This window comes from Equus caballus, chromosome 2 (assembly GCF_041296265.1).
Source record: "Equus caballus isolate H_3958 breed thoroughbred chromosome 2, TB-T2T, whole genome shotgun sequence".
NCBI classification, from domain to species: domain Eukaryota; kingdom Metazoa; phylum Chordata; class Mammalia; order Perissodactyla; family Equidae; genus Equus; species Equus caballus.
This window is the reverse complement of record NC_091685.1, coordinates 85,944,217-85,966,227: the sequence shown is the minus strand read 5'-3', so window position 1 is coordinate 85,966,227 and position 22,011 is coordinate 85,944,217. Positions and strand designations below refer to the sequence as shown.

The 22,011-nt window shown below is 41.0% G+C and overlaps 1 protein-coding gene and 1 long non-coding RNA gene across 5 annotated transcripts in view; one reads left to right on the top strand and one right to left on the bottom strand.

Annotated features, from left to right (window-relative positions):
• RNF175 (ring finger protein 175) overlaps nt 1-2,290 on the bottom strand; it is a 48,792-nt gene extending 46,502 nt beyond the window's left edge. Inside the window, exon 1 of one of the 4 annotated variants that reach the window (XM_014737991.3) lies at nt 1,756-2,290. In XM_014737991.3, the coding sequence (XP_014593477.2) occupies nt 1,756-1,809 (54 nt within the window). In that variant the 5' untranslated portion in view covers nt 1,810-2,290. The remainder of the gene's footprint in view (nt 1-1,755) is intronic. The other 3 variants (XM_023636415.2, XM_023636416.2, XM_070257648.1) reach the window with 3 other exon arrangements.
• On the top strand, nt 2,093-20,697 carry LOC138921880 (uncharacterized). Its single transcript, XR_011434839.1, has 3 exons — nt 2,093-2,188; nt 2,757-2,900; nt 15,793-20,697. It is a non-coding gene; the product is annotated as an uncharacterized lncRNA (long non-coding RNA).
• The last annotated feature ends 1,314 nt before the right edge of the window (nt 20,698-22,011 follow it).

Sequence of the window (22,011 nt, the reverse complement as noted above, 5' to 3'; positions counted from 1 at the left end):
ATAGCGTGGTCAGTCAACTTTTATGGGGTGGTCAGCAACCATATCTATTTTTCTTTGATTATCCTCATGTCTTGTAAAGTTTAAACCAGCACTGCTCAAACTTTGATGTGCAATCACTTGGGGTCTGGTTAAAATGCAGATTTTAATTCAGTTGGTCTGGGATGGGGACTGAGACTCTGCATTTCTCATGGGCTCCCAGGTGACACTTTTTGGCTGCTGGTCCCAGGACCACACAGCCTTGCTAGGGGGTTTAAGGGAAAAGCTGTGAGTCCCTCCCAGGGCAGAGTTAACGGAGGGACCACGCCTCCTGAGGACAGTGGGCAAGGCAGTGACGTCAGCCTTACGGGAGAGCAAACATCAGCAGCAAAAGTGATACTTCTGCCCCTCCCAGTGTGCAGAGCTCTCCATCCATAGGCCCTTTGGAAGATCTGGGTTTGAACCCAGAAAGGAAGCCATGGAGTTTCCTTACAGCTTCTCCCATTCTAGAGATTAAATCCCAAATGTACAGTCTGGTACCCAAGGCCACCCACAGCCTAGCACATCCTTATCTTTCATTACAAGCTTTCAGGAACCCAGGATTTCTGCCAGTCAGAGTGAACATCCCCATCTCTGCCTTTCCCCATGGTCACCGCCCCCAACCCCAACAATTTTTTTCCCCTCCAAGCAATTTGGTACTGCTGTTTCCTCCATCTGGAATTCTCATTGCCCCTCATCACCACATGGCCAGGTCTCACCCATCCTCCAAGGCCCAGCTCAAACGCCACCCCCACCATCAGCCTTGCCCGCCCCCCCCCCCCCCCCCCCCCCCCCCCCCCCCCCCGCCAGGGGCAATCTGTAGCTTCTTAAAAATCCTACAAAGCTTCACCTGGACCTGTTTTGGGGACAGTAATCTCTTCCTACCCTCTATGAGTTATTTTTGTCCTTGTTTTATTTTCCTTCCAGGACGTAAGCTTGCAGAGGAAAGGTCCACCTCTAATTGCAACGCCCCCTCCCCTGCTCCCCCATGTGTAGCACAGCTCCTGGTACCTGGTCAGGGCCTAAGAAATGTCCTATGAATGAAAAACAAAGTAATGATTGGGTTTGAAATCACCGCCAGCGGGAGGAAGAAAGTGGTAGGCCGGTGGTTTTCAAAGCTCGGGCAGCAGCACCTCCCGGGAACTAGTTAGACTTGCAAACGATCAGGCTCCATCCGGGAGGTGAGGAATTAGAAACCCTGGGGGCAGAGCCAGCGATCTGCGTTTTAACTAGCCCTCCGAGTGATTCTGAATCACGCTCCAGCTTGAGAACCACAGAGTCAAGCCGATGTATACTCGGCATCCCTCAGCTGTCCTCCTCCAATGCCCAGGCCTTCACCTGGGCCCTCCAGCGAGGAGGAGGGGGACAGCCAGTATGGACGCCCGGGGATGGACAGGGATGAGCCGGATAAACCGCATCCAGGAAGAGACAAAGTTGAGTGGGGAGAGAGAGAAGGAAGGAGGGAGGAGAAAGGAGGAGGAGGGAAATAGGAAGAGGAGGAGGAGAGGGAGGCGACTAAGGAGAGAAAGAAATGGAGAGGAGTTCGGCTCCCCTGGGGTGGGACTGGATGAGGCGAAGCTACGAGCACCTTCCAGAAGGTCATCCGCCTCTCCATCCCCGGCGGGTTCACACCTGGCAGGAGCGAGGGTCTTGGAGACCTGTCTGTGAGGCCCGCTCAACCCCAGCGTGAGCCTCGATACCCTGGCCCCGGGTCCCCCGGCCTGCGCCCGCGCCCAGTACCTGCTCGTGTTGCGGGGGCACCTCCAGCCCCGGCGCCGCCGCCCCCAGCGCCATGCCGCCAACGAGCACAGCCGGCGGTGGAGGGTCTCCGAGCGTCCGCAGAGGGGCGCAGCCCCGACCACGAGGGCGCCGGGGCCGAGCCTGCGGCGGCCGAGAGGACAGCTCCGCCTCGGGCTGTGCGGGAGCCGGCGCCGGGAGCCCTCGGGCGCGACCGCCCCTCCGCCCTTCGCCAGCGCCCTGGCCTCCTCCAGCGATGGGAGCTCACTATCAGCGTCCCCATCACTACTGATGAGACCCTTAGGGTCTCGGGCCCTCTGTAGCGAAGCAGTCGTCAATCACCATCGCTAATAAAACAGCCTGCGCCCTGGCCTGTGCGCTGGGCAGGAACCAGCGGTTCTGTTACCAGGTGATGGGGCTGGAGGACGGCTCAGCGGTAGGTAGGAAGAGATACGGGGAATACGGAGAGTAAGAAATGGAGGTGAGAGAGGGAGCGAGGAAGAGAGGTCGTTTTCCCCTAGCTCTCTCCCTCAGAAGTGTTTATCAGAAGACAAGGTGGTTGTCTGAATGCTGGGAGATTGAACCTCTGTTGCATCCCCAGTCGTGTCCCTTTCCCTGGACCCACTGCCCCTTTTCCCCTCAGTTATCTGCAGTTTTAATAATGTGGACAGTTCCCTGGTGGAGTCACACTTGGCTCCTCCACAGATGACAAAGGAGAGAAACTCCGCTGGGGGAGAAAACCCAGGTCCTCTTGGCCCCTGTGCGGTTTGGGGACACCTGCTTTCCCCTGGGAAATTACCCACAACGTGCCTTTGTCCTCTCCACCTTCAGGGGGCGCTCTCCTTCCCCTTAGCCTTAAGCCCAAGCCTGGACTCAGGGCTGGAACCAACTGGAACATTTATGCAAGGCTGTGGGAATACTTCGTGTGAATTTAGGGCAATAGACAAAGAGGAAACACACAAGTAGGTAGTCTGACTTACAAAGTGTGGCTTACTCCATTCCAGTTTGTGGTGGCTCATATTTTTCAACACCTACAAGGAGCTACCAGTGAAGACTGACCAACAAGATGGACACTGATCCCTGCCATTGTGGAACTTACAACCTAGCAGAGGGTAGAGATGAATAAACATCCAGTAGACTTTATCACGGTAAGTGCAAGCTTTTGTTTTCTAGCCTTAGTGTACATCAGAATCCCTTGGAGGGACTGTTGCAACTCGGATTGCCCCATTGTTGGCTGGGGCCTGAGAACTCGCCTTTTTAGCAGTTTCCAGGCGGTGCTGCCTCCTGCGTCCTCAGACTGCCTTGTAGCGTGATCAGGATGTTGGAGAGAGTGTTTTGGATGGAGGCAACAGGGGATGCAGAGGCCTGGAAGCTGGAGAAAACAGTGGATTGGAGAAACTAAAATGAAAGTAACAGCTGGCACTGCTGGAATGCTTACTACATGCCAGGCCCGGTCCCAAGCACTTTACTGTGTTAACTCGTTCAGTCCTCACAACGATTCCATGAGGTGTATGGTGGAGTTATTTCCATTTTACACATGAGAACACTGAAGCACAGAGAGGTGCAGAACTTTGTCCAAGTTTCAAAGCTAGAAGGTGCTGCAGTGAGAATTTGAACCCAGAGAAGACCGACTTCATGATCAGGCCTCTTAGCCACTCAAGAAAGTGGTTGCAAAGAGCAGTGGGGCCGGATCTAGAAGAAGGTGTATGTAAATCATATTAAACAGTTTAATTGTAGCCTAGGGAGAATGGGAAGTCGTTACAGAGTGATAAGCAAGAAAATGATGTTGTTAGACTTGCCTTTTGGCTTCAAGGGTGGGAAGGGGGACTTGACTATGACTCAAGACAGAGGGACCAGTCAGAAAGCTATTGCTGTAGTTCCAGCTACAGATGGCAGTGGCCTTGGTGGTGTATGAAGGTGTGTGCAGGGATGGAGTGGAGGGGAGATGGAGAGGTGTGGATGGAGCTGAGCAATTTAGGTGATAGGATCCATAAGACTTAACTGATCCTCAAGGTTGGTGCTCAGACATGTGGCTTGAGCAGCTTGACATTTGGGTGGATGGTGCTGCCATCCCGGAGAATGGGAATATCGAAAGAGCAGCAGATTTTTGGGAATAAAGATAATGAGTTTGTTGGGACATGTTGCCTCCCTCCCTAGCTTCTGGCCTGTCTTCATGTGGCAAAGGCCACTTTTTTTCTCCAGTTCAGGATGTCCACACATTCATCTGGATTCTTCCCAGTCACGTGTAAACACAAAGATAGTCATCTTCCGTCTGGCTTCAGCTCAGCAATCATACCAGAATAAAACTCCAGAAGTCCCTTTCTCCCTCACCCAAAGTGATGGATTTGCTCTAATCTCTTCTCTCATAGCCGATTCCTTTCGTGACCAAATTCCAGATGGCCAGAACCAATATCTCGTTTCTCAATAAGTTAACAATTGCTTTTTGGAGTAATTCACCCAACCAAAGTTAATTAAGTTGCAACTTTCTTTTCCAAATCAAATGATTGGAAGCTGATTCTATCATAAATCCTGAAATAGATGAACTGTATTCCTGTTGCTTAGCTCCAGTCTCTTCAGTGTATTAGTTGTAGCCCGTGCAGCCTCCTGTCATCTCCTGGTCTAGAACCCTGAGCTGACTGTAATGATGTAATGGAAGAAATGACCTAATGTCCTAAAGGTATTTGAGAGACAAAATGGAGTCAAGAATAGTTAAACAATTAAGTATGATATTTGGTGCAGGAATAGAGAAATACATCCGTGAAACAAAATAGCCCCCAAATGGACACATGCATTTACAGAAAACTAGTTTTATAAGAAGAGTGGCAAATCAGCGAGGAAAGGATAGACTATTTAGTAATTAGCTTATCCATCTGGAAAAAAATTATGCCATATTGGGACAAAAAACCAGGTGGTTTAAAAAGCAAAACTTTAAGAAGATTTAAAAGAATCTTTATTATCTTAAGAGACTAAAAATATATATTAAACAAGACTCAAAAAGAACAAATTGTAAGAAAAAAGATGAATAAATTAGTCTATGTTAAAAGTTAAAATTTCTGTGCCACAGAAAGTTGCCATTAAAAAGAAGCAAGCCATGGACCAAAGGAATATATTTGCATATATCTAGCTGTCAAGGATTAGTGCTCAGAAAAAACAGCACTGTTACAAATTAATTTTAGAAGAGTGTAAATCAGTAGACAATGGGCAAGGGATGTAAACCAATTTGAAGAAATAGAATTTTGAGACTTTTTGGTAATTTTTTTTTGGTGTGTGTGTTTCAATAAAATTTTGTTTACACAAACAGGTTGCCAAAGAAAAAAAACAGGCTGTAGTTTGCTGACCTCCCCTCCCCCACCAGCATATAGGAATGATTCCGAGACTTTTTGGTAATTTTAAGGGAATTAATTATTGCGTTTATGTGTATGTGTTAATCTAGAGTGCATGCTTCACAGGAATGTCTTGTACCTGTTAAATTACTTCTTGCAAAGTGGTTCCCTTCAGCCTTTCTACCTGCTCCCTGACCACTCGTTAATTTCTCCCCTTCTCTGCTATCCTCGGGACAACCAAACTGCCTTAGGCCAATGGTGCCACCTAATGGTTAGATCTTGCAGAAGTTCACTATAATTACTTTACCAATGATCTTTTTCAGTTTAGTTTCCTCTTTTTTCATGTCTCTTTCATATTTACAGATAAAATGTGTTTTTGATCCTTGGCAACTAAAATGGGCGATTCAGAATGTCTCTAACCAAGTGCAGTGCTGGGCACGTGGAGTAGGGTGGTGGAGGGAGCATCTAGACAACTGGTGGGGCCTGTCTTCTGTGAAAGGGATGGCAATAGCAGGTTCAGTCTGTATGGGGGTGGGAGGTGTCAAATTCAAAACCATGTAGGCCATGTGAGTATCTAAGAGGTTGTCTGATCTCAGAAATCGGTATGATAACAAGTGTTAGAGAGGATGTGGAGAAAAGGGAACGCTCATACACTGCTGGTGGGAATGTAAATTGGTGCAGACACTATGGAAAACAGTATGGAGATTCCTCAAAAAAATAAGAATAGAAATACCATATGATCCAGCTATTCTACTTCTGGATATTTATCCAAAGAACACGAAAACACTAATTTGAAAAGATATTTGCACTCCTACGTCCATTGTAGCATTCTTCACAGTAGCCAGGATGAAGCAATCTAAGTGCTCATCAATTGATGAATGGATAAAGAAGATGTGGTATATATACATACAATGGAATACTACTCAGCCATAGAAAGATGAAATCCTGCCATTTGTGACAACATGGATGGACCTAGAAGGTATTATGCTGAGTGAAATAAGTCAGAAGGAGAAAGCCAAATATCGTATGATTTCACTCATATGTGTAAAATAAAAACAACAATGAACAAACACATAGATACGGAGAGTAGATTGGTGATACCGGAGGAGAAGCGGGGAGGAGGGAGGGCGAAAGGAGTAAAAAGTCATGTGTGTTTGGTGATGGTTGGTAATTAAACTTTGGATGGTGGACATGATGTAGTTTACACAGAAATGGAAATATAATTATGTACAGCTGAAATTTATACAGTGTTATAAACCAGTGTTACCCCAATAAAAAAAACTTTAAAATTAAAAAAAAAATCAGTATGAAAGAGACCCCAAAAGTTCTGCACTTCGGCGATTTTTGGGATCAGCGGTAAACTGGGTCATTAATGGGGGTAATCATTCCTAAAAGGAGAGGGACACAGAAGCCAGGTCCTAGCTTGGGTCAGATGAAATGGCTGCATAGAGATAATTAGGCTAACTCTTTCAGTCATCCTCCAGCCCTCCATCTACACTGCGCCCCCACCCCCACCCCATACCCCTCTGGGTGCTGGCTTGGCCTTCAGGTGCAGACACTAGTTTCTTAGAGTTGGCAGAAGTCCTGCATGCTGATCTGATTCCCAACTGCCAGGGTTCCTGACTACAGTCCCAGTTTTCCGTGGCCCCTCAGCCTCACTGGATAGACATTTTCATTCTCCTTTAATTAAATCTGCTTTCGCTTAAGCACTAATAGTCAAGACAAGTGAAAGATACTCAACTTTATTGTTCATCTCCTCCTGTAATTATTAGTATTGTAACGTTATTGGCTTCTACTCTTTTTTGGCTAAAATGTACAGTATTTAGCTCTATTGTGGTTACACGGAGTTTTGTGGTGTGTGGCCCTAATCACCATTTATAACATCACTTCTTTGGGAAAGTGCATTCTGCCTTTCAAACCGCAGGCTTCCAAATGCACGTTTGGAACGCAATCCGTTTGTGAGCTCGGAACCCTCAGTATTAATGTCTCTTGGCCCAGGGCAGCCCCACAACCAAATGACATGTGGTTTAAGGTTCATGTAACAACCGATTCATTTAAATAATGTTAGCTGGGGCTCAGTTTTCGGGTTCTCTGGTTTCTGGTTAATTTGGAATAGAGGAGGCCGCAGAGTCACGGCGATCAGACAACAGCATGGATGGGGCTCCCCGCTCCCTATGGAGAGATGGCACATTCTTGCTTTTCACAGTTTACTCCGCAGGTTTTAGGACTGAGCCTCTTCCGAGAGCATGCTTTTCAGTTTCGTTGAACAATTGATCTTGAGAAAGAACTCCTTTTAAAAACTAACTATACTTTCAAGCCTGGAAGTTCAGCTAGGGTCATTCCAGGTTATTGAGTGCAGGGGCCCTCTCAGCAGGGGAGAAAACCCTATTTAAATCCTTGATGGGGCTCCTTCCCCTCCCCTCTCCTTGTTTTCCTTTCCCTGTGCCTCCTCTAAGAAGTCTCATCTTTCCTAGTTAGAAGGCAGACAGCCTGTCCCAGGCAAGCCCATCTCCACTGTCCTAACTATAAAAAGATTTAATATTTGTCAAACACCTGTGTTTGTGTGCCAGGCACTGGGCAAAACACCTTATTTGTCTGATATCATTTAATCCTTAAAATGACCCCCAGTGACAAGCATCACCATCCACCTTTTACAGATGAAGACATATAAGTTAGAAAAGGTTAATTGCTTTATCTGGGAATGTACGGCAGCAACCACAGCTCTTCCAGCTCCCTAATACCCGGGTTGTGTGGGAGGCCCATGGCTGCAATGGGGGTGCCCCCAGGAAACCCCGTTCTGGTTTGGAAGTTGTATTTGTCATTTCTAGTTAAGACCAAGGACTTGCCATCATGATTCCTACACCTCAGCTTCATTGCTAAGATCACGTTACACCTCTGTCCTGCAAAAGTCACATTCTTGTGAAAGAAAAACACTAATATTCCTAATATTCAGTTAGAGAAACAATGACGAGAGGACAGAGTTATCTTTTCCTGGAGTGTAAAGCCTTCCAGTGGGTCCTTCTGGCCTTGCCTATCATACTTCCTACCCAGGATAAATACAGCTTTTTAGAGTGCCTACTAGTGCCAGATCCTTTACAAATATTTAATCCTCAAAACCATCCTTGAGCTAGGTGTACTGTTGTTATCGTCATTTTACAAATAAGAACTGGGCCATCCCCTCTGCTTATAATGCCCTTTTCTTTTCTCATTTTAATCTGCACAAGTCCCACCCCTCATCCAAGGGCCTGCCCACCCCTGTTCTCTCACCAGGCTCTCCCAGGACACCATTGGAATACATTTCTCTCAACCCTTTGCTCCCACAGCTTTTTGCATTTGCCTCTATTCCAAACTGCTTTGTATTCAAGTTGCTGGTACGTATGTCTCTGTCGGCCACCAATTGCAAACCCCTGGAGAGTGGAGACCATATGTTAATCATCTTTATTCCACCACTGCGTCCAGCACAGTGCCTGGCCTGGAGCCACATGGCTTTGGTGGTGTGGTCACATTCCCAGGATGGGTGGTTTCCCTTAGCCCATTGCCTGCAGTTTCCTCCAGGAAGAAGAGGGGACTGTTGTCACTGTGGCCACAGCCTTTCACTATCTACCCATCACAGGACCATTGAGAACTCTGCACATCCATACGGACTTAAAATAAGAGGTCTAAAGGGTGCCCTTAACATAGCTTCAAGCAGTTCAGGACGTGCATAGACTTCTTATTTTACAATGTGGCATTGTTCATCAGGATGGGGACATGTTTTTACCATCACTTAGAGATGCTCAGACGTGGTTGGGAAAAGGAAAGCCAGGTAAAGGGTAATCTTAAGTCTGTTCCATTCTACCTGTTATCTTATCCTTGTATCAGCTGAACATAAATTTTGGTGTTTAGCCACATAACTGCTAAAAATATGTGGCACACATGAGGGTTGGAGATAGAGTTGCTTTTCTAATTTATTCTATAAATGCAGTAATCCTAGCACATCTTATAATAGTTGAATAGTGTACACATGGAAATAAAACACAAATTGACATTATTTTGGAATATCAGAGAAATGGAATATCAGCATTTTAGGTTGTTTGTCATTGGTTTCACCTTTTCTTTGGGAAGGATTTCAATTAGTACAAGTTACTAAATGGTTATAAACAAAAATTTTGTGGTTGGAATGTCTAATTACGACTATTTTTAAAATTTAGTATCTTGGTACAAAATTACTTATGTATTTTTAATTTGTAGAGTAAACATATTTTAATGGGCCTCAAAAGAAGGAAAATTTTACAAGTTGTCCTAGCTACGATAGTTAGTGGATAATTTAGGGAATAATAGACTTCACTGGTTTAAGATTTTCCTGAAGATCTTATGGATACCCGTCAAAGTGGCCATAGTTTTGAAAACAGCTCAAAGGAGGTTTGATCCTGTTATAGCCGTGGAGGAGGGCATTGTGTGGTCACAGTGCACAGCAGGACTTGAATCAGGGTCATGCCTCTCCTGCTCTCTAAAGTTTTTTGGAGAGAGGGTCTTTACTTTTTCTGCTTAGTTGCCGTTGTGTCCATTTTTTAAGTATATATTTAAGGCATTGTTATAGTGAAGTGAGAATGAAAAATCTCCTGGTAATATGTCATCTGATGAAGAATCACCAAAGAGAATGGTCAGAGCTGTAACCTGAACATGAACAACTTGGTCATTTACTGGACTCGGGGTAGGTTAATGATCTTTGCCTGAGAAATGGAAAGGGAACCAGCCAATGAGGAATAACTCCCAATACGAGCTATTCCTAAAAGGAAGATGAAGTTGTAGAAAGTGAAGTTAAATTTGGTTTAATGGATGTTGATTTTGAGGCATCTCTAGGCTAGGAAGGCAGAATTATCTACAGTTAGAGACAAATTGAAGCTCAGGAGAAAAGTTAGGGGTAGAGATGGAGATAGAGATTTGGTGTTTGACAGTGGTGAACTGTACAGGCATGAATAACGTTGTCCAGAAAGGCTGTAATGTGAAAAAAGGAGGTGGTCCAAGAGTGTAGCTGATGGTTAAGACAGTGGAATTTAAAATCAAACAAATTTGACTTCAAGTCTCAATTATAACACACTGTGTGACCTAAGCTTGGGACATCTGACTTTTTTTCAATAACAGATTTGAGATCTAATTCACATACCATACAATTTACCCTGAATCAAAGTGTGTGATTCAGTGGTTTTTTAGCATATTCACAAAACAATGCAACCATCACGATTATCTGATTCCAGAACATTTTCGTCACCCCATAAAGAAACCATGTTCATTAGCAGTCGCTCCCCATTTCCCCCTTCCTTCATCTCCTAGCAAGCACAAATCTACTTCGTGTTTATATAGATTTGTCTGTTCTGGATGCTTCATATAAATGGAACTATATAATATATGGCCTTTGTGTCTGGCTTCTTTCACTTACCGTAATGTTTTCAAGGTTCGTCCATGTTATAGCATGTATCAGTACTTCATTCCTTTTTATGGCCAAATAATATTTCATTATATAGTTGTACAGTCATGTGTCATTTAATGAAGGGAATACGTTCTGAGAAATGTGTCATTAGGTGGTTTTGTCTTTGTACGAATATCATAGAGTGTACTTACACAAACCTAGATGGTACAGCCCACTATACCCCTAGACTATAGGGTGCTAATCTTATGGGACCACCATCATATATGTGGTCCGTTGTTGACCGAAACATTGTGTGGCGCATGACTGTACCATGTTTTGTCTATCCACTCATCAATTGATGGATTTTGGGGTTGTTTCCACTTTTTGGCTATTATGAATAATGCTGCTCTGAAAATTTGGATTGCACTAATTTCTATCCGAAACCTAACAGCTTCACTAGATTTCCTACTAATCCAATACTGAACACAAGTGTTTTTGTGGATATATGTTCTCAATTCTCTTGAGTATATATATCTAGTAGTACAACTGCTCGACCATATGGTGACTCTATGTTTAAGATTTTGAGGAACTGCCAAACTGTTTTCCAAATTAGGTGTACCATTTTCCAATCCCACTAGCAATGTATGAGGGCTCTATCTCTCCACATCCTCAATAACAGTTGTCATTATCTGACTATTTGATTCTATCCATTCTGGTGGGTGTCAAGTGGTATCTCGTGATTTTGATTGTATTTCCCTAATGACTAATAATGTCAAACATCTTTTCATGTGATTGTTGGCCACTTGTATATCTTCTTTGGAGAAATGTCTGGATCCTTTGCCCATTTTTAAATTGGGTCATTAGTCTTTTTATTGTTGAGTTTTAAGAGTTCTTTATATATTATGGGTACAAGTCCTTTATCAAATATATGACTTGCAAATATTTTCTCCCATTCTGTGGGTTGTCTTTTAATATTTTTAGTAGTGTGTTTTGAGGCACAAAAGTTTGAATTTATCTATTTTCGTCCTTTGTACGGTGCTTTTGGTGTCATATCTAAGAAATCATTGCCTAATCAGGTTGTGAAGATTTGCTCCTAGGTTTTCTTCTAAGAGTATTATAGTTTTAGTCCTTACATTTAGACCTTTGATCCATTCTGAGTTAATTTTTGTATATAGTGTGAGGTAGAGGTCCAATGTCATTATTTTGCATGTGATATCCACTTGTCCTGGCACCAGTTGTTGAAGAAACTGTTCTCTCCCCATTGAATTATTGTCTTGGCACTCTTGTCAAAAAACTATTGCCCATAAACCTAATGGTTTGTTTCTGGACTCTAAATTCTATTGTTTTGATCTGGGTGTCTATCCTTATGCCGGTACCACAGTGTCTTACTTACTGTAGCTTAGTATTAAGTTTTGAAGTTGGGAAGTGAGTCCTTTAACTTTGTTCTTTTTTTTCCAAGATTTTCTTAGCTATTCCTGGTCCCTTACGTTTTCATGAAAATTTTAGAATCAGCTTGTCAATTTCTGCAAAAATGACAGCTGGGATATTGATAGGGATTGTATTGAATCTGTCAACCAATTTGGGGGAATATTGCCATATTAGCAATAGTAAGTCTTCCAATTCACGAACATAGCTGTCTTCTCATTTATTTAGCTCTTTAATTTTTTTCCAATGATGTTTTGTAACTTTCACTGTATAAATCTTGTACTTCATTTGTTAACTTTATTTCTAAGTATTTTATTCTTTTTAATTCTGTAGTTATTGGAATTGTTTTCTTAATTTCATTTTTGGATTGTTCAATACTAGAGTATAGAAGTACAATAGATTTTTGTGCGTTGATCTTGTAGCCTATAGCTTTGTTACACTCATTTATTCTAATAGTTCTTTGTGGATTCCTTAGGCTTTTCTGTATACAACGTCATGTCATCTGTGAATAGAGGTAGTTGTTTTACTTTTTCCTTTCCCATCTGGATCCTTGTGCTCTTCTTTCTTCTCCTCCCCTCCCCTCCCCTCCCCTCTTCTCTTCTCTCTTTCTCCTTCTTTCCTTCCTTCTTCCCTCCCTCCCTCCTTTCTTCTTCTCCTGCCTTCCTCTCTTCTTTCTTCCCTTTTTTTTCTTTTTTGCCTTTTCGTGCTGGCTAGAACTTCAAGAATGTGTTGAATAAAAGGAGATATTACTTGTTTTTTCCTGATCTTAAAGGGAAAGCATTCAGTTTTTCACTATTAGATATGATGTTAACTGTGGCATTTGTGCATATGGCTTTATCAGGTTGAGGAAATTTCTTTTTATTTTTAGTTAATTGAGTATTTTTACCCAGAAAGGATGTTGGATTTTGTAAGTGTTTTTCTACATCTATTGATATGATCAAGTGGTTTTGTGGTTTATTCTATTAATATGGTGTATTACATTGATTGATTTTCATACGTTAAGCTGGTTTTCCTGGGATGACTACCACTTGGTGGTTGTGTATAATTCTTTTAATCTGCTGCTGCATTGCTGAGGCTTTTTGTATCTATATTCATAAGGAATATTGGCCTGTAGTCTTCTTTTCTTGGGATTTCTTTGATCATAGTATGAGTTGGGAAGTGTTCCCTCCTCTTTTATTTTTTGGATGAATTTGTGAATGACTGGTATTAGTTCTCCTTTAAATGTGTGTTAGAATTCACCAGTGAAGCCCTCTGCGCCTGAGCTTTTCTTTGTGGGGAAATTTTTTATTAATAATTCAATCTCTTTACTTTTCCAGATCTATTTATATTTTCTATTTGCTCTTGAGTCAGTTTTGGTATTGGCTGTCATTCTAAGAATTTGTCGATTTTGTCTAGGTTATCTAATTTGCTGATATAAAACTGTTCATGGTATTCCCTTATAATCCTTTTTACTTCTGCAAGATTGGTAGAATATCCCTCTTTCATTCCTTCTTTTAGTAATTTGGGTCTCCTCTCTTTTTATTTTGGTTGGTCTAGCTAGAGTTTTGTCAATTTTGTTGATCGTTTTAAAGAATCAACTTTTATTTTCATTTATTTTCTCTATTGTTTTCCTATTCTCAATTTTATCTATTTCCGCTCTAATCTGTATAACGTCTTTCTTCTGCTTGCTTTGGGCTTAGTTTGCTCTTCTTTATTTATTTTTTAAGGTGGAATGTTAGGTCGTTGATTTGAAATCTTTCTTCTTTTTTAATATAATCATTTACAGCATTTCTCTCAGCATTGTTTTAACTGCATCCCATACATTTTGGTATATCGAGTTTTTGTTTTAAGTCATCTAAATTTCAAACACATTTAGGAATATGTTGTTTAATTTTCATATGTTTGTGAATTTCCCAAATTTCCTTCTGTCGTTTATTTCTAATTTCATTCCATGGTGGTTGGAGAACATACTTTGCCTGATTTTGGCCCTTTTAAATGTATTGAGGCTTGTTATGTGGCCTAACATGTGGTCTGTCCTGGAGAATGTTCCATGTGCACTTGTGTGGTGAGTTCAAGGGTCTTGGGGCTGATGGAGGAAAGACAGGAGCATGAGAGGGCCATACTGTACAATTAGCATATTGGGCAGTATTCGGACAGTGTTGCATGAGAGGGGAAGTCCCTCACAGCAGGAGACCTTCCAGAGACAGAGGCCACCATCCAAAAGGGGAAGAGGGAAGGGAACCCCCAGGGGAGAAGGAAATGGAGAGGGGTCTTATGAGTCAAGGTGATGTCGCTCAGCAGCAAGGTAGGGAGTCTCTGGGTCAGAGAGCTCCAAAGGGCAGCTGCAGTTGAGCTCTTTTATAGCCATAGGGTTTGTCTTATCTTTGGCTGGCAGATACTGGGTGCAGTTTTGCAGGGTATACAAAGCAGGTGGGCTCTAAATGGCTAAAATATGCTTATTTTGGATCTATTTAAAGCAATTGGATATTGAAGAATTTGAGTTTGGCTTTGAGCTGATGGTGCCAACCTGCTATGAAAAAGTAAACAACATAAGAGCCAATATTACAGGGGTCAGGTTTGGCCCATTTATATAACAATTTGCGAAAAATGTGTATTCTGCTATTGTTTGGTGGAATGCTGTGTAGCTGCGTGTTAGGTCTAGTTGGCTTATAGTGTTGCTCAAGTCTTCTATTTCCTTGTCGGTTTCCTGCCTATTTGTTCAATCCATTATTGAAAGTGGGGTATTGAAGCCTCTAGCTATTATTGTTGAAGTTTCTGTCCACTTTATTGCCTCTCTGCGATACATCCCTCTCACCTTCTCCTTTGCCTAGATGACTCCTTCTCATCCCGTAAAAAGTAGTTCAGGATTCAAGTTGGTAGTCTGGCTCTGCTGGGGGCGGGGTGGGTAATTTTACTGGTTTGGGGGGTTTTTAGTTTAATTTTTCCTTTCTAGCCTTGGATCTAGGCCAGCGTGCGTATTCTAATCCTCTATAGGACAGGAGCTTATTGGAGCTAGGCCAGGAAACTGTGCTACACTCAGAACCTCTCCCCTTTCATTTCCAGAAGTGAGTGTTAATTACAATTATTAGAAGTCCAAAACATTAGAAAGATTATTACGACCTCCCCATACCACCCCCATATTTTCATTCTGAAAACCAAAAAAACACTTATTTTAAAAGGTATAAAAAACACTAACTTATTTTAAAAGGCATAAGTAAGTATACAATGGTTTGGTTTTCTCTTCTAAAGACTGTTTGGATGCTGCCTTTTTTTTTTCTGCGAAGAAGATTGGCCTTGAGCTAACATCCATTGCTAATCTTCTTCTTTTTGCTTGAGGAAGATCGTCCCTGAGCATCTGTGCCAATCTTTTTCTATTTTATATGAGGGAGGCTGTCACAGCATGGCTTGATGACTTGATGAGTGGTGTGTAGGTCCCTGGGACCCGAACCTGCAAACCCTAGGCCGCTGAAGTGGAGTGCATGAACCTGATCACTATGCCACTGGGCTGGCCCAAGACTATTTTGATGCTTTTTAAAAAATAAAAAATCAATTGTTATTTTCCCTTTTTCTTGTTTTTGGAACTCCTGCTTTATTGATACCCTAAACACAGTGTTTTGCCTGTCATAGAATTGAGCACTACACAAAAGTCTCCTTTGCCCCATAGGACCTGGGTGGCAAGCATCTGGGTCATGGCTGACACTCCCTCCTCCCGCACCGATGGCAGACACCATCAAGGCCATGTGTATATCCTCTTCTGCCAAACGTCTGTTCATGTCTTTTGCCCATTTTCTAAGTGCATTGTTTGATTTTTTACCATTGAGTTTTGAGAGTTATTTATATATCCTCGATACAAGTCTTTTGTCAAATATGTGATTTACAAGTATTTTTGCTAATCCATAATTTGTCTTTTCATTCTCTTAACAGGGTCTTCCCCCCAACCTCCGTGGCTTTGTTGAGGTATAATCAACAAATAAAATTGTAAGATATTGAAATTGTACAATGTGATTATTTGATATTTGTTTAACAGGGTCTTTTGGATAGCAAAAGTTTTAAATTTTGAAGATGTTCAATTTATGAACTTTTCCTTTTATGGATTGCACTTTTGATGTCAAATCTGAGAACTCTTTGCCAAGTCCTAGGTCCTGAAAAAATAAATTTATCTTCTGTTTTTTCTAAAACTTTTATAGTTACTTTTTACATTTAAGTTCATGATCCATTTTGAGTTAATTTTTGTATACAGTGTGAGGTTTAGATTCTTTTTGTTTTGCCTATGGAATATCCAATTGTTCTAGCAGCATTTGTTGAAAAGGCTATCCCTACTCCATTGAATTGCTTTTACATCTTTGTAAAAAGTCAGTTGGGCATATTTATGTGGGTTCATTTCTGGGTTCTTTATTCTGTTCCATTGATCTATGTGTCTGTCCCTCCACCAGTACCACGCTGTCTGCATTACTGTGGTTATATAGTAAGCCTTAACATTGGGAAGAATGATTTCTCCTGTTTTATTCTTTTTCATAATTATTCTGGCTCTTCTAGGGCCTTTCCCATTCAATATAAATTTTAGAATAATGTGTCTATGTTTACAAAAATGCTTGCTGAGATTTTGATAGGAATTTTGTTAAACCTATAAATCAATTTGAGGAAAATTGACATCTTTATCATGTTAAGTCTTCCAATCTATGAACATGGTATGTCTTTCCAATTATTTAGGTCTTTTTTGATATCTTTCATCAGCATTTGGTACTTTTCAGCATATAGAACCTTTACATGCTTTGTTAGATTTGTACCTAAGTATTTTGTTTTCTTTGGAGCAGTTGTAAATGGTACTGTGTTTTTAATTTTGATTTCTACTTGTTTGCTCTTTGTATATGTAAATACAGTTGATTTTGTGTGTCAGTCTTGTATCCTGTGACCTTACTGAACTCATTTATTAGTTCTTGCAATATTTCTTGGTAGGTTCCTTGGGGTTTTCTTTCTTTCCTTCCTTCCTTCCTTTCATTCTTCCTTCCTCCTTTCCACTCTTCCTCCCTTCCTCCTTCCTTCCTCCGTACTTTCTCTCTTTAGATGTGAAGATGCTTTTGCTGACATTCAATTTAGGCTTTGGATGCTTTGCTTGATCTCCTAGGCAGCACTTGTTCGAAAATGTTGGAGTTTAATTTAAAAGTTTTCACATTTGCTTTTTTGTTCTTATTTTTAAAAACAGCAATAACTCTTTAGTTCTTTAGACCAGATTCTAGACTTAGTCTTCCTATATGTGTGTATGTTCATACATACATGTGTAAAATATGAAAAAAATATTTTTACCATGCTTTTATATTCTTTTACTCTCTTCTAATTTTTGTCATTGAACTAAACTTTCTCAGTCTCAGAATACTGAAAACGGAACTGCAGTGCTGTTTTTCTAGAGATGACCTTTTTAGGTCCATACCCTTCTTGGCTTAACAATGTGGATCCATATGTAACTTTCTGATTACAGACTACAAGGTTGTTAAGGGGCACTGAAAGCTCTTCTTAATCTACCTACCATGTGAGGCATGTGACAGAACCCACTTCAGTTACATAGACTAAGACTTCCTCCTCAACAAGAGTATAAGAGTCTATGTCCCCTGATAAAACCCATTCCAAATCGTCCCCAATTAACGTTCATAATAGTAAAGACAACTTATATTTGTATATGTAGATTACTTGGGATTTTCTGTGTAGATAATTATGTTGTCCATAAATAGCTAATGTTTTACTTTTTCCTATCCAATGTATGCCATTCATTTCTTTTTCTTGCCTTATTTCATTGGTTGTAACTTGAATATTATGTTGAATAAGAATGAGAAAACGGACATCCTTGCCTTGTTCTTGAAGCACTTAGTCATTTACCATAAATTATGAGGTAAGCTATAGCTTTTTTGGTATATGCTCTTTGAGGGTAGTTTCCATCCATTTGTAGTTTGCCAAGAGATTTTATCATGAGTGGATATTGAATTTTGTCAAATGCTTTTTTTTGCATTAATTGACATGATCATATGATTTTTCTTCTTTAACCTGTTGATATGGTGGATTACATTGATTAGTTTTTGAATATTGAAACAACCAGTGTGGTTGTAGCGTATTATTCTTTTTACACATTGCTGAATTTGATTTGCTAACATTTTGTTGAGGATTTTTGTGTCTAAGTTCATGAGAGATAATTGGTCTTTAGCATTCTTTTTGTGTGCTGTCTTTGGTTTTGGTATTAGGGCAATACTAGCCTCATAAAATGAGTTGGGAAGCATCCATTCTTCTTCTATTTTCTGGAAGAGATTGTGTAAAACTGGTTTCAATTATTCGTTAAATGTTTGGTAAAATTCTCCAGCGACACTTTCTGGGCCTGAAGATTTTAATTCTTAGTATTATTTTAATGTGAACATATTTTTACCAGTAAGAACAAATGGGGCCCAGGAAAACTCTGTCCAGGAGGGTCTGGAGAAATTTGGGTCTCAGTTACTGTTGTCTGTCACATGTGTATGTGTTACATTAGACTGTGATCTTCCTGAGAGTAGCCACTGTGTGTTGGTCATTATTGGGACCTTAGCACCTAGGACAGCACCTGGCACATAGTAGGTGTTCACTGTAAGATTGCTGAACAATTGAATTGACCCTCAGCACTCTGACTGCTGCAGATTGGAAGACTGATGCTGTTAGAGAAGCCTGATGAAGAGAGGGCAGCATCCTCTTTTTGGGGTGGAAAAATCTCTTTGGAAGAAGGGAGGAGCAGATAATATTTATGGTTCCATTTTTCCCTCTTATCTGCCTAAGCTGCTACCAATCAGGCCCTGATCAGCCACACCACCTAGAGCAACCCAGTGTGTTCAAGAGCCTGAAGAGTAGGGGCAGCTGGTGGGCAGGGGTGTGAGGGGGTAGGACTAGGGCTGTTGCTCTTTCCCGCTGTGGATCCCTCCTCATACAGAAACAAGCCCTGAGAATTACACTTCAAAGTAGAGGATGGATAGGGGATGAGAATGTAAGAGCCTAGGCATAATTTATAGAGTAATAATTTTTAATTATTTGTAGATGAGTAGTCTCAGGTTTGCAGAAGCTATTGACTTGCCAAGGTCTCTCTACATTCATATGCTACGCCAAGGTGCTTGCCACTTTTACTGCAGTTTCTAGTCTGCTAAGTGATTTTTTTTGCTGTCCCTTAGATTATACAACTTTAGAAGATTTTCTGCCAGAACTACATTAGTGTGGGTGCACATGAGAGCACATGCATGCGTGAGTCAATGCATAGGTTTTTAGCTGTATTTCTGCTGGAAACCCAGTTACTGACACCAAGTTCTAGTGCTTTGCTCATTTTATAGCATAACAGAATATCCGTGTTGTTACATTAATGATTATTATTACTCTGTACTGGGACATCTTGTGGCAGTTAAATTATTCCATTTCTTCTTCTAACACTATCTGTATTAACTGCTGTCTTTATTAACAGAACTTTCTTTTTAGCACCTACATGATTGTCTCTGGACAATCATGACTGCTTTAAAAATATTTTGTTTTATTAGATTGAATTATTTGTTCTGAGCTAAATGTTAATTCATTTTTTTTTGTAATTTTAGAATTTTGGAATATTACTGATTATAAAAGCAATGGGCCTTATGCCAGTTTTATTTGTAGTGTCTGGAACAATGCCTTCAGCATGATAATTGCACAACACCATTGTGGATTGCGGAATACATAAAATTGATGATAAATTTGTAATTTCTAAGGCTCTGTCCTAATAGAAGATATTCTGGTAGAATTGGTTGAAAGTTCTCTCCTTGCAAGCACTTTCACCCTGATCATAAGCTCAAGGTGAATCAAACATTCTGTTTTCTACATGAGCTAACCACTCTCTCTTCTGTGTCATCCCTGGGCATGTACACACCTCCCTCTTAAAACGGAGTGTTGGAATTATTTGTTGGCAAGCACCCCTCCCGTATTGAATGGTGAGTTCCTTTTGCACAGGATCCATCTCTAACACAATTCTAGCTCTAGAATATAAGCTGAAGGAGGGCAAGATCACTGTGTATCCACCACCTAGAACATGTGGGTAAGCACTCAATACATATTATTGAATGAATAAATCAATGGTGATAGTTGGTGCTCAATATAAATCTTTGCTGAGTTAATGAATTAATTTGTATTTGTGCAATGTGTTTCACAGGCAACAATCACGTTATTCCATAATCCAGATGTAGTGACTGCACAAGGGATATGTATGCCTGGATTTGCTTTTCAAGGTGACCCCCTCCCCTCATCAAGCACATTGAAAACTTGATAGTAAGCAAGAGTCAAATGATCACATGATGAGAGAATAGAGAACGAGGAATGGAGGGTGCTATTAGATAAAATGGATCCTTTTTAACCCTATGAATTTCACTATACTGATTTGTGCACGTAGACCGAGCCTTTGTGCACTTAGGAAATGCTGCCCCCCAAACTCTTATAAATGTGTTCTTGTACAGCAACTCATTTCTCAAGTTATTTAGAAAGGGAAGAGGAATTACATGCATAGTAGATATGTAGTTTTCCTATCTTTTAACTTTTCCATTTAGGTTGATCCCCTATTGGTGCATTTAAGCAGTTTATGAACAGGTCATGAATCATCTAAGGAAACTCAGAAATGCAATGACCTCTGATTACTTGCTTTCTTCTTCCAATAATGGATGGACATTCATGTTTTCATCTGCCTGCAAAAGAAATCTGATCGTTGAAAAGTAATTAAGAATATAATCATGATTATTTCAAGAATAAATGAGCCATATATATTTGAATCATCATGCAAAACAAAACAAAACAAAATAAAAACTTAAATAGAAACCTACCTGCTCTGCCCAAGCTTGTCTCATTGTCTCGTAGCCTTGTCAAAGATGAGTTTGAAAAGTCCGTAGGGAGGCATAGATGGCAGGAGGCAGACATGGGAGTGATGCCTGAGCTGCTAACTCCTCAAAACCTGACTGAAGGAGGTCGTGTCTGGCATTAACTTACTATCCAGAGCTGAAGATTTTGCTTCTCTTATATGGGCACGTGGCTTTTGGATTGATTGGAGAGGCACTCAGACAGGTCAGTCTCTTACAAATTGGTTCTTTCCATTAGTTTTGATGCATTGTACACGTTTCCCCCTTCTAATTCCTAAATCTTTGGTTTATTGTTTCCTTTCTTTTGTCTTTTATCTTCTCTTTCTCTTTTTTTTGCCTTTTGCAGGGTCCCTAGTCTCCCATTCCAAATGTTTAAAATGAGTGTTGGTCTTGATCCACGAGTGTCCCCCTTCTGCTCTAGCCCATGGTGACCTTGTAGGAAGAGGGTTGTGTCCTGAGTTTGTGGAATCAGATGAGAAGCAGAGTCAAATGGCATCCTAGAGAAAATGAAAGGGACTGCCAAAGTCATGCGGCCCAGGTCATAGGCGATATTGACTTTTGGTGCCAGAAGACCCGAAGTGCTGCAGAGAGTTCATGGATGTATGTTAGGGAAACTTTTAAACTAAAATCAAGAAAATGCCATCAGATAAAGGCTTCACATGAACATCACTAAAAATGTCAGATTTGCTGGGGATGTTCTATTGCTCTCACATATTACCTGTACATACACTTCATATAACTTATCAATTATAAATATATAATTGTAATTGTGGTTATTTATTTTCTTTCACTACTTCACCTAAGCCCCATAGGAACAAAGACTAATGTATGTATGTATGCCCAGCACCTGGAACAGGGCCAGGCACACAGCAGATGCCCAATAAATATTTGTTGAATAGAGAGTGCCACCATGTTTCTATAATCCACTCCTAGGTTGAGTAGAAGACAGAATTCATCATTTGAAAGGCCTGAGTTTCAGCTCTGGCTCTGCCTCTCATGAGCTACGCTGCCTAACCCCTCTGAGACTTCGTTTCCTCATGTGTTTAAGAAAATTTCTCTGGAGGCTCCTAAATAAAATAATGAAACATTTGGATGGACATTTTATGGATGGATGTCTCCTTCTCACCTTAATGCTGTTTTTTCGCCCTCTGTTCCCTAACCCCTGCCTTCCAATGGACACTATTCAAATCATGGCTCTCTTTATCTGAGGGTTAGAGTTTAAATGGGGAAGGAACTAACATTTTTGCAGTGATTTTTCCTTTTCATTATGAAAATC